This window comes from Mobula hypostoma, chromosome 8, assembly GCF_963921235.1.
Source record: "Mobula hypostoma chromosome 8, sMobHyp1.1, whole genome shotgun sequence".
NCBI lineage: Eukaryota > Metazoa > Chordata > Chondrichthyes > Myliobatiformes > Myliobatidae > Mobula > Mobula hypostoma.
In genome coordinates this window covers 154,978,547-154,991,688 of record NC_086104.1, presented here as the reverse complement: position 1 = coordinate 154,991,688, position 13,142 = coordinate 154,978,547, and the positions used below count along the sequence as shown (strand labels likewise).

Below are 13,142 nucleotides of genomic sequence, written 5' to 3'. Positions count from 1 at the left end.
CTAATACAATATGGCAAACAAAGTACTGATCCAAAGTTAGGAGAATTTCGGAGACTTAGATAGGTGCATGGATAATAGAAAAATAGAGAGCTATTTTTTATTATTATTTAAGTGCGGAACAGACCCATCCAGCCCATTTACTGTGCAGCCCAACAACCCACCGATTTTAACCCCTAGTCTAATCACAGGACAATTTACAATGGCCAGTTAGTGTACTAACCGGTATGTCTTTGGACTGTGGGAGGAAACCGGAGCACTCAGAGGAAACCCACACACAAATGGTTCAATTTAATATCAAAGAACATGGACCGTACACAGTCTGAAATTCTTACTCTTCACAGACATCCACGAAACAAGAAATCCCAAAGAATGAATGATAGTAACATCAGAACACAGAAGCCCCCCTCCCCCTCACAAGCAGCAGAACCAACCCTCCCCCCACTTGCACCAGCAAAAGCACCGCCCCCAGGCCCCGCCACCACCACGCAAGCAATAGCAAAAGCCCCCCCCCCCAAAGAGACCTTAAGCTGGAGTCCATCAGAAACTACAGTCCATAACCCAGCACCTCAGTACCTCAGACAAGCTCTCCCTCACCAGCGATCACTTCTGCAACGAGGGCAGAGACCAGCAGCTCGCTGTTCTGATGTTACACACTTTCTTACAGAGGGTGTTGGAATTGATCTCTGAACTCTGATGCCGTGAACTGGAACAACGTGGCGCTAACCGCTACCCTATCGTTTCGCTGTGTGGGAGGGCAGGGCTGGATCCTCAGGTAGGTTAAGAGGGCCAACAAGCCTGTACTGTGCTGTAATGTTATGTGATGGAGGGGAATTATCAACATTTAAACCAGCCCAAGTGTCGCAATAGAGTCTGTTTGGACCACGCCTGAGTGTTATGCAGAGTTTGCACACTCTGAACTAACAAAGGATATACACTCAGTGGTTTGTTTATTAGTCCACTCATTCCTTACCGCAAGTGTTCAGTCAGCTACCACCCTCTGCCTTCTATGGGCAAGCTAATTCTGATTCCACGTGGCCAAATTACCCGGATCCCATACACCCTGACTTCCAAAGTAAATTTATCAAAATACTTTCACCATATACAGCTCTGAGATTCAGTTACTTGTGGGCATTCACAAGAAACACAATGACTGCACCCAACATGACAGACAAACAACCAGTGTGCAAAAGACAACAAACTGTGTAAATGCAAAGTAATAAATAAATAAGCAATATTGTATTTTCTTCCTGATGTCAGCAGCAAGACGACAGTATGGCCTGCATGGTGGGGTCTTGACGATGGACACTGCTTTCCTACGACAGCACTCCACACAGATGTGCTGAATGGTGGGGAGGGCTTCATCTGTGATGGACTGGGTCGTGTCCACTACTTCTTGTAGGATTTTCCACTCAAGGGCGTTGGCGTTTCCATACGAGGCCATAAAGCAACCTGTCAATGTACTCTCCATCACACATCTATAGAATTTTGTCAAAGTTTTGGATGTCATGCCAAATCTTCACAAACAACTATAGAAGTAGAGGTGCTGTCGTGCTTTCTTCGCAATGACATTTATGTGCTAGACCCAGGAGAGATCCTTTGAATGAGCCTACCATGGGGAACCTTGTTGAATAGCTTACTAAAATCCACATACACCACATCCACCCCTCTACCTTCATCAACTTCCTTCGTCACCTGCTCGAACAATTCAGCCAGGTTTGTGAAGCGCACGCTGCCCGGACAAAGACCTGGGATACAACCCACAATTACTGGATTTGTAGATGACCTACAGCTTATGAACAGCCAAAAGGAGAGCGATGGATTGCACTGGAATTTCAACAGATGAAGCTCAACATAAACACAAGAAACTCTGCAGATGCAGGAGATCCAAAGCAACACACACAAAATGCCGGAGGAACTCAGCGGGCCAGGCAGCATCTATGGAAATGAATGAACAGTCAACGTTTTGGGCCAAGACCCTTCATCAAAACTAAGGATGGGGGAAAGATGCCAGAATAAAAAGGTGGGGGAAGAGGGGAAGGAGATTAGCTAGGTGATAGGTGAAGCCAAGTATGTAGGAAAGATAAAGGGCTGGAAAGGAAGGAATCTGATAGGAGAATGGACCATAGGAGAAAGAGAAGGAGGAGGGGACCCAGGGGGAGGTGATAGGCATGTGAAAAGAGTTAAAAGGCCAGAGTGGGGAATAGAAGAGGAGAGGGGAAGAAAATAATATTTTTACCGGAAGGAGAAATCCACATTCATGCTATCTGGTTGGAAACTACCCAGAAGAATACAAGATGTTACCTGTCCACCCTGAGTGTGGACTCATCTTGATACATCTTTAACCTCCCAGTTCAGCAGTCTGAGGTATCCACCTGTTTCAAGCAGGCTTCAATGATACTGGTGCAAAGAAGAAAGTGGTGACCTGCCTCACTGACGATCGTCCAGTAGCACTTACACCCACTGTGCTGAAGTGCTTTGAGAGGTTGGTCAAGAAACATATCAACTCCTGCCTGAGGAGTGACTTAAATCCATTCCAATTTGCCTACCGAAGCAACAGGTCATCCACAGATGACATTTCATTGGCTCTTCACTCAACCCTGGAACATTTGAACAGCAAAGACGCAAACATCAACTACAGTTCGGCATTTAATACCGTCATCCCCTCATAACTAATCAATACGCTTCAAGATATTGGCCTCATTACCTCCTTGTGCAATTGGATCCTCAATTTCCTCAGTTGCAGACCCCAGTCAGTTCTGATTGGTAACATCTCCTCCACGATCTCCATCAGCATTGGTGCACCACAAGGCTTCTTAGCCTCCTGCTTTACTCACTTCACACTTGCACAGCTCCAATGCTATGCTGAAGTTTGTTGACGACACCACTGTCGTAGGCCAAATCAAAGTTGATGATGAATCAGCACGTAGGAGGGAGATGAAAATCTGGCTGAGTCGAGCCACAACAACAACCTCTTGCTCAATGTCAACAAGACCAAGGAGCTGATTACTGACCAGGAGGAAAGCAGAGGTCCACATAGGGGATCAGAGGTGCAGAGGGCCAGCAACTTTAAATTCCTGGTGTTATCATTTCAGAGAATCTGTCCTGGGCCCAACATGTAAATGTCATTATAAAGAAGGCATGACAGCTCCTCTACTCTCTTTGAAGCTTGTGAATATTCTGCATGACATCTAAACATCTAACAAACTTCTGTAGCTATGTGGTGGCGATTATACTGACTGTTTGCATCACAGCCTGATATGGAAACACTTATGCCCATGAAAAGTAGTGGATCCTGCCCAGTCCATCACAGGTAAAGCCCTCCCCCACCACTGAGCACATCCACATGGAGCACTGGGGCAGGAAAGCAGCCTCCCACATTAGGAACCCGCATCACCCAGGCCATGCTCTCTTCTCGCTGCTGCCATCGGGAAGAAGTTATAGGAACCTCGGGACCCACATCACCAGATTCAGGAACAGTTATTACCCCCCAACCATCAGACACTTGAACCAGAGGAGATAATTTCACTCGCCCCATCATTGAATTGTTCCCACAACCCATGGATATACTTCCAGGGACTCTTCATCTCATGTTCTCGGTATTTATTGTCTATTTATTTATCATTGTTTCTTTCTCTATGTATTTGCACAGGTTGTTGTCTTTTGCACGCTGTTTGTCCGTATTGGGTGCGGTTTTTCATTGATTCTGTTACGTCTCATTGTATTTACTGTGAACGCCCATAACAAAATGCATCTAGGGAAGTACATAGTGACACATATGCACTTTGATAATAAATGTAGCTTGAAGCCCCTCATCCCCTCAATCCCTCCTCTCTACTCCACCTCCTTTCCCTTCTTTATCCCTCCGCCCCCACACCACCCCTCGCCCCTCCGCCTTCTCGACCTTATCCATCCCCCTTCACGCCCTCATCCCCTCCACACCCCTCGTCCCCTCCGCCCTCCGCCCTGCACCTTGCACTACCTTGCCGTGTCGATGGTTCCCGTTAACGAACAACGTCACCCGCCGCATCGCCACCGCCGCCGAACAAACCACCGAGACGCTCACCGGAACCGGAAGTCGCGGACGGGAGCCGACACCTGTCGTGACCGACAGGAGCCAATCAGAGCACGAGTTCGGGAGCTCGCCAGGTGCACCCGCCAATCGGAGAAAGGACAGATCCGAAGGACGGATATTGCGGAGGACCGCTGAAAGCGGGTACGTCCTTTAAAATGTTCCTGACGCAACATAGGAAGCAATTGGAACTGTCCCCGTGCTTCGTTACTGTCAATTCGTAACGGAGCCGCCTTCTCTACAAAGCAACTCCGGCGCCGCCTTGATTACCGGCGGCAAGGAGTAGGAGTTTTATCCGCCCTGTTGTGTTTTGTTTCCCCATTCTAACTGGCCCGGCTTCCATTGATGGAGAGTTTATGCCCTCCGCCTGATCACGGTGGCGGGTCGATTTGAGCCCCTTAGCGGCCGGGAAGTCGTATTGCACTCTGCACTGAAATCCCCGGCGGTCGGGAAGTCATTACCGCCCCCTGCACTGCCCTCACCAGAGAGGGAGCCCTGCAAACCCCCTCCGCAAAGCCTCCGACCGGCCGGGAGGTCATTACCGCCCCCTGCACTGCCCTCACCGGCCAGGAGGTAGCACTGCAGGCCCACTCTGCACAGCGTCCGGCCGGCCGGGAGGTCACACTGCCCTCACCGGCCAGGAGGTAGCACTGCAGGCCCACTCTGAACAGCGCCCGGCCGGCCGGGAGGTCATACCGCCCCTGCACTGCCCTCACCGGCCAGGAGGTAGCACTGCAGGCCCACTCTGCACAGCGTCCGGCCGGCCGGGAGGTCACACTGCCCTCACCGGCCAGGAGGTCGCACTGCCAAGGTACTCCACACAGCGCCCCCTGCCGGCCAGGGGCAGTGCGAATATCTGGCCGAGTACTGAAGACCTGAGCTGACCAACTGGCTGGAGAGTTCACCAAGATCTTTAACCTGTCTCTTTGGCAGAGTGTGGTACCCACCTGCTTCAAGCAGACCTCAATTGTACTGGTGACGAAGAAGAATGTAGAAGCCTGCCTCGATGACGATTGTCCAGTTGCACGGATACAGGCTATTCAGCCCAATAGCCCATGCTGACCACTGTGCCCACCCAGCTGAGACCAATCTCCTGCTTTTGGCCAACATCCATCCACCCTTCTTAAATGACACTGTGAGGGGATCCAGGAGTGCCCCTATTAACTGTTTGAAGAGAGACAGAGAGAGACATTCATCATTGATGGTTTGTTTGGAAAGGAGAGAGAGACGAAGATTAACAGTTGGACTGTCACTTTAAGGCATTGGAAGTAATTTTGGATTTCTACTGAATTTGTAGTTGGCGTCAGCACCGAGCGGCTTGTAAGTTGCTATGGTGACGGAAGGTGGTGTTATTTAATGGACACTCAATGTTGTGATTTTCAGCAGGTTGTTGATATTTCTTCAAGGACTTGTTGCCTGCGTGTGCATTTCGTCACAGACAAAGGAAGGAGGGACTCTTTGAATGACAGGTGATGCTCAGCCTGGTGAAATAAATGGGAGGTCAGATGATACAGGCCTCAGACACATGATCTGCACACTGAATGAGCATTGTTGTGCCCACAGAGAAGGTGGGTTTTGGAGGATCGATCCAAATTGCTATTCCAACGTAGCAGAAGGGGTTGACTGGTGGGGGAGTTGTCCATGTGTCCACCCTTGCTGGGGTGATAGCTCCACCACAGGAAAACCGGTCCCCCTGGTTAAAGTCACAGTTGGTGACTTGTGAAGGATTTCGGAGGATGATGAGATCGATGGCAACAGCTCACCTGAAGACTCAACTCTCTCTCTCTCTCTCTCCCCATCGCTACTCAACTAAATACCATGAACTGAACTGAACTTTACTCAACATCGTAAGACTGTATCTTTTTACCCCTAGACTTAAAGAAGCTTGGTTTTCATACATATATATATTACACACTTACTTTTATATGTAATCATTGCTAACCTGTGTGATTTATCTTCATTTATATTACTGTATTGCGTAGTTACTAATAAATATTAGTAGTTTATAGCAATACTGGACTCCAAAGTGGTTTCCATTTCTGCTGGTTTCTTTATTCCTGTCACGGGGTACGTGACACCACTAATATACCTGCCTCAGCTGCTTCCATATAGTCGTCACCTTCTGCAGGAAGACATTTCCCCTCTTGTGGACCCCCCCCCCCGCACCAACAACCCTGGGAAAAGACTGTTACCCTCGACCTTATCTGTGCCTCTCATAATTTTAAGCGCCTCTGCGAGACAGCCTCTCCTTCTCCAGGCCACTGTTTGAGAAGGCAACTTTGCTCCTTCAGCATGTTACCCTGGCACCAGAACCTCAATCATACTTATAGAACTTCTTCAAAGAGATGTCCCCAATGATGTTCCATTTCTGCTTTCAGGATGATTTCATTGAATTGCGCCCCCCCCCCCACCCTTTGAAAAAACTTTACCACACGCCGACACCAGTACTCCAGGCCAACAGCCCCAAAAACTGATGGTCAAAACCCCAGTTCTTTCCTCCCTCTGAGTATTAAGGTTCTGGGGTGGATTTTGTTGCACCTAATGGGTTGTGCATTAGACCGTAGAGAATGATACAAGTACCTCGGGTCAAGAATGATGAGTTCGGAGATACGGAAGGCGCTGGCGTGGAGGGCTATGAACGACATGAAGGAAATCTGGAACCTGACCAGAGGGCTTAAAAAGAGGATTTTCATAGCAGTCATAGAGTCCATTCTCACGTACGGATGCGAGACGTGGACACTCACCAAGACGATGCGAAAGTCTCTGGACGGTTGCTATACACGAATGCTCCGGGTGGCTCTTGACGTGAGTTGGCAACAGCACATGATGAACGTCGAGCTCTATAAGGACCTACCGATGCTCACCACTAAAATCGAGGCGAGAAGACTGCAACTAGCGGGTCACTGTCTACGCCACCCCGAGCTACCTGCCAGCCTAGTCATCATATGGGAGCTCAAGCACGGGAGGATGAACCCTGGGCACCATCCCAAGACTATGATCAACACGCTCCTAGAAGACAGCGGCGCAGCTAATGTAGATGAACTGAACACACTGATGAGGGAGAGGGAGAAGTGGAGAGTCCGTCATCGTGCCCGACGCTGGCCCCCTAGGCCTGAGTCGATGTAGTAATAGTACTAATGGGCTGTCGATGCAGCTCAGCCCATCACAGGAACAGCCTCCCCTCCCATGGACTCTGTCTACACTTCTCGCTGCCTCGGTAAAGCAGCCAGCACAACCAGACCCCACCCACCCCAGACATTCTCTCCACCCCCCCCATGGGCAAAAGCTTGAAAGCACATACCACAGGCTCAAGGCCAGCGTCTACCCCACTGTTACAATTATTTTTATTATCTAAGGACATGAGCCTGTGCTGCCTGTGTGACCAAATAAGTAGGACACTTTAGAGTGTGGGGGGTGATGCTCCTTGATGAAACCCACATGCTCACCAGGAGAACGTACAAACTCCTTCTGGCACATTGGGTGTTTCTTTAACATTTTTGTCTGTTTAAAATAGGAATGCTTTGTCTGTGTATGTACTACTATTCATTTGGTTAGTGGAGGGGAGAGGGATGGGGGAGAGAGGGGTGGAGGGGGCTGGTGATGAAGGCTGGGGGGTGACTGGGTTAAACAGTCAAAATGTAATCAGCAACTGGTTGTATAGAATGTAATTAGTTGGTGTTGCAATAAAAATAAGTAAAAAAAATAAAATTAGATTAGATTAGATTCAACTTTATTGTCATTGTGCCGAGTACAGATACAAAGCCAATGAAATGCATTTAGCATCTGACTAGAAATGCAAAGAATAGTGTTATTTAAATAACTGCGAATAAAAAAGTGCTACAGTACACAAATATAAAAGTACTGAGACAGTACAATACTGCTAAGCGCTGTGATGAGAGGTTCAAAATAAAAATAAAATAATTTTTTTTAAATTAAAGAAAACATTTTTTCTGTTTTTTCTAACCCAGCACGGATGGAAAGCGTGCAAGGCCCTGGCCAGATTCGAACCTGGGGCCACTCCCCTCAAAGGCTGGCGTGGATGCCACTGGCCGGCCCAGCAGGCCACAGTCAGCAGTGGAACTGAACCCAAGTAACTGGCACTGTAATAGCATTACATTAACTGTTACACTATCGTGCCCTGCTATAAGGTTATTGAATGTTTCCCTCGTTCAATAGACTCTTGACCTCACAGTCTACTTTGCACCCTCTTGTCTGCCTGCACTGCACTCTTTCTGTAACTGTAACACTTTATTCTGCAATCTGTTATGTTGTCCCTTGAAGTATTAATGTAATAAAATGATCTGTGTAGGTGGAATGCAACACCTAGGTTTTCCCCCTACCTTGCTACATGTGACGATAATGTACGCAGTTTACAGTCTTGGGTTGAGTTGTTCTCTGATCTTGGCAAATTAATTGCAGGCATTTCATCACCGTGCAAGGAGACATTGTCAGTGCATTGTTGGGTGTGGTGTGTCCTCCCAGCACTTGACCTTCATATACTTTTCAATCCTTTTCGAAACTCAGCTGTGATGCGAGACTGACTGGCTGCGTGGCAAACCTTGTGCGTGACGGTCTGGAATTTTGCCCGTGTCCACTCATAAATAGGATACAAGTCTACCAGTTTGTTTAGGGAACTGTTCGCAGCAAACCAGATTTCTCGGAATTCTCTTGCGTGCCGTGTGTTCACTTAGGGCGTGACTTTCGCTGATGCCCAGTCGAAGTTATCAAATTTGCCCCATCTTAACGGCATTTTACAAGAGCACCATTGACAGCGTCCTGACAAGTTGCATCTCCATCTGATATGGGAGCAGCCGAGCATCGGACCAGACGTCTCTACAAAGGGCTGTGAGAATAGCAGAGTCTCCCTGACATCCATCAGGGACATTTATCAGGAGCACAGCATACGCAGGGCCCTTGGTATTATTGAGGATCCCACCCATCCGTCCAGCATCCTCTTTGACTTTCTACCATCAGGCAGGAGACTCAGTTGCTTAAAAACAATATTGGTCAGGATGAGAAACAGCTTTTACCCCCAAGCTATTAGGCTTTTGAACCCCCTACTGCACTGCATTCGAAGTGTCACTAGATAATTTGTACTGTATCCTACAATATTTAATTTATGCACTTTATTTATGCATAATTCATTTGTAGATTTAATTCTTACTTTCAAAGTTGTTATGTGTTATATGTGTGTTATGTATACTACACTGCTTTACACACTGGTTCAGAGAAACATTGTCTCATTTGACAGTACACATGTATGTAGTTAAATGACAATAAACTTGACGACTCGACTCTCGATCTTTGAAGGTACAATCTTCTTTAAGAGAAATGAGCTCTCTCAAACTGCTGTCTCTTGTTATGTTTCTGAATACCCTTACTAAACTTCCTGCTGTCTTTGTTCCAACATCAGGAGTGAGGTAGATTCCAACGTTAGCCCACTCGTGTGAGGTGGGTTCCAAGGTTAGCCCACGCAGGAGTGAGGTAGGTCAGCTGGATGAGTGGTATCGCAACAACAACCTTGCGCTCACCGTCAGAAAGACAAGGATTTAACTGTGGAACACACAAAATGCCGGAGGAACTCAGCAGGCCAGGCAGCATCTATGGAACAGAGTACAGTCAACATTTCGGGTCATTGGTCCTGATGAAGGGTCTCGGCCTGAAACGTGGACTGTACTCTTTTCCATAGATGCTGCCTGGCCTGCTGAGTTCCTCCAGCATTTTGTGTGTGCTGTTTGGATTTCCAGCATCTGCAGATTTTCTCTTGTGCGGAATTGATTGTGGACTTCAGGAAGGAAAGTCAGGAGAACTCAGATCAGTCCTCATCATGGGATCAGAAGTGGGAAAGGTGGTCAGTTTCAAGTTCCTGATGATCTCTCCTGGGCCCAACATATTGACACGGTCATGAATTCAGGCAATAGTTCAACCGTGGCTGACTAGGGAAGTCAAAGCTAATGTAAAAGCAAAAGAGAGGGCATACAACAAAGCAAAAATTAGTGGGAAGACAGAGGATTGGGAAGCTTTTAAAACCCTGCAGAGAGCAACTAAAAGAATCAATAGGAGGGGGAAAGATGAAATATGAAAGCAAGCTAGCAAATAATATCAAAGTGGATAGTAAGAGCTTTTTCAAGTATGTAAAAAATAAAAGAAAGATGAGAGTGGATATCGGACCTCTAGAAACTGAGGCCAGAGAAATAATAATGGGGGACAAGGAGATGGCAGATGAACTAAATGAGTATTTTGCATCAGTCTTCACTGTGGAAGACACTAGCAGTGTGTCTGATGGTTAAGAGTGTGAAGGAAGAGAAGTGAGTGCAGTTGCTATTACAAGCAAGAATGTGCTCAAAACTCTGGAAGACCTATGGGTACATAAGTCACTCAGAGCAGATGAACTGCACCCTAGGTGGCGTTAGAGATTGTGGTAGCATTAGAAATGATCTTTCAAAAATCACTGGACTCGGACATGACGCCAGAGGACTGGAAAATTGAAAATGTCACTCCACTCCACTCTTTAAGAAAAGAGGAAGGCAGCAGAAAGGAAATTATAGACCAGTTAGCCTGACCTCAGTGGTTAGGAAAATGTTGGGAGTCAATTGTTAAGGATGAGGTTATGGAGTACTCGGTGACACAGGACAAGATAGTACAAAGTCAGCATGGTTCCCTTCAGGGAAAATCCTGGCTGATGAACCTGTTGGAATTCTTTGAGGAGATAGCGCATGAGGTAGATTAAGGGGATGTAGTGGATGTTGTATATTTGGACTTTCAGAAAGCCTTTGACAGGGTGCCACACATGAGGCTGCTTACCAAGTAAAGAGCCCGTGGTATTACAGGACAGTTACTGGCATGGTTAGAGTACTGGCTGATTGGTAGGAGGCAGCAAGTGGGAATAAAAGAATCCTTTTCTGATTGGCTGCAGTAACTAGTGGTGTTCCGCAGGGGTCGGTGTTGGGACTGCTTCTTGTTATGCTGTATATCAATGATTTAGATGATGGAATAGAAGGCTTGGCTTTGTTGCCAAGTTTGCAGATGATACAAAGATCGGTGGAGGGGCAGGTAGTGTTGAGGAAACAGGTAGGTTGCAGAAGGATTTGGGAGTCCTTGTGTGGAACACCCTAAAAGTTAACTTACAGGTGGAGTCAATGGTGAGGAAGGCAAATGCCATGTTAGCATTTATTTCAAGAGGTCTAGAATACAAGAGCAGGGATGTTATGCTGAGGCTTTATAAGGCATTGGTGAGGCCTCACCTTGAGTATTGTGAACAGATTTGGGCTCCTCATCTTAGAAAAGATGTGCTGGTATTGGAGAGGGTCCAGAGGACGTTCACAAGGATGATGCCAGGAATGAAAGGGTTATCATATGAGGAACGTTTGATGGCTCTGGGTCTGTACTCGCTGGAATTCAGAAGGATGAGGGGCGAATCTCATTGAAACCTTTCAAATGTTGAAAGGTCTAGACAGAGTAGATGTGGAAAGGATGTTTCCCATGGTGGGAGAGTCTAGGACAAAAGGGCACAGCCTCAGGATAGAGGGGCCCCTTTCAAAACAGAGATGCGGAGGAATTTCTTTCGCCAGAGGATGGTGAATTTCTGGAGTTCATAGCCACAGGCAGCTATGGAGGCCAGGTCATTAGGTGTATTTAAGGCAGAGCTTGGTAGGTTCTTGATTGGACACGGCATCAAAGGTTACAGGGAGAAAAGGTCAGGGAGTGGGGCTGCAGAGGGGAAATAGGGTCAGCCATGATGGAATGGCGGAGCAGACTCGATGGGCCAAATGCCCTAATTCTGCTGCTATGTCTTATGGTCTTACTTGTTTTTTTATATATTTCGTTAACTGTATTTCGATATAATTGGTTTCTTTTGTAATCCCATGTCTTTTATTTTATATATTTAAACACATTATTCTAAGAAGGGTCCATAGTCTTCACCAGACTGCCAAAGGAGTCCATGGCCCTGGTCTAACCTATCTGCACCCTTCACAATTTTATAAACTTCTGTCAGGCCTCTCCTCAGCCTCTGATGCCCAAGTTTGTTCAACCAGTCAGTGTTTGGTTTGTTGAAATCCCCATCTAAAATCAGCTTGCTATTTTTGTCCTTGCTGGTAATGTGACCAAATGTCCGCACTGCTCCCTTGCACTGACTGTCTTAGGGCTTTCGGTTTATTCCCAGCCACTGGGTTCACTAGTCAACCCAGTTTCCGATCATTCTGGTCTGTGACTTCCCCCTCAGCGTCCACAGACACTGGGTGAGGAGGAAAATCCCCTCAACGAGAAAGAGGCTAACTTGTTCCTGGAACTGCAGAGAGAGACAGGTGTAAGGGCTCACCTCAGCCAACCGGGAAAGGTGGTCCCTGTATCTCTTACAAGATGGTGGTAGGGGAGAGGGTTAACCCCATCCAACAAGGAAAGATGTTCCCTTGCTTGTAATGAAGTGGTGGTGGTTGAAAGGATGAATCCCCTCCGACAGGGAATGGCGTTCCCTGTGTCTGTAACGAGGCACTGGTGGGAAAGGGTTAATACCCTCTGGTAGAAAATGGGAGCCTTGTGTCTGTTCCAAGGAGAGGTGATTTAGGAGTTAATGAACATCCTTTGACTATAACTAGCAATTGATGAAAGGAGGGTTAACCCATCTAACAAAGGTGGACCAGTTAAAGATGAGAGTAGTGTGTGTCTGGACTCACTGTCCCCACGGCTCCTTCTCCTGTGATTTCCAACCCACCAACCAACCACCTCAGTTCCTCAGTTACTACCCAGTGTCAGGTTTGTCCTTCTCGGGAAGATGATGCTGGTGATCCCACTGATAACCCACCGTCTCCTGTCCCGGGTAAGTGTGTAGATCGCCAAAGGCAGTCCCACTGATAACCCACTGTCTCCTGTCCCGGGTAAATGTGGTGTATGTCACCAAAGGCTTTAGCAAATTTCTATAGATGTACCGTTCAAAGTTCCCAGTAAATTTATTATCGTAGTATGTGTATGTCACCAAATACGACCCTAAAATTCATTTTTCCTGCGGGCACTCACAGTAGAACAAAGAAATACAATGGAATCAATGAAAAACTACACACTGAGACGATAAACA

General features: G+C 47.1%; 1 protein-coding gene across 2 annotated transcripts in view; it reads right to left on the bottom strand.

Moving 5' to 3' along the window:
• Window positions 1–6,000, bottom strand: part of LOC134351092 (BTB/POZ domain-containing protein KCTD9) — a 40,422-nt gene extending 34,422 nt beyond the window's left edge. Inside the window, exon 1 of one of the 2 annotated variants that reach the window (XM_063057151.1) lies at window positions 3,980–6,000. In XM_063057151.1, coding sequence (XP_062913221.1) covers window positions 3,980–4,027 — 48 coding nt within the window. In that variant the 5' untranslated portion in view covers window positions 4,028–6,000. The remainder of the gene's footprint in view (window positions 1–3,979) is intronic. The other variant, XM_063057152.1, reaches the window with a different exon arrangement.
• Window positions 6,001–13,142: the final 7,142 nt, after the last annotated feature.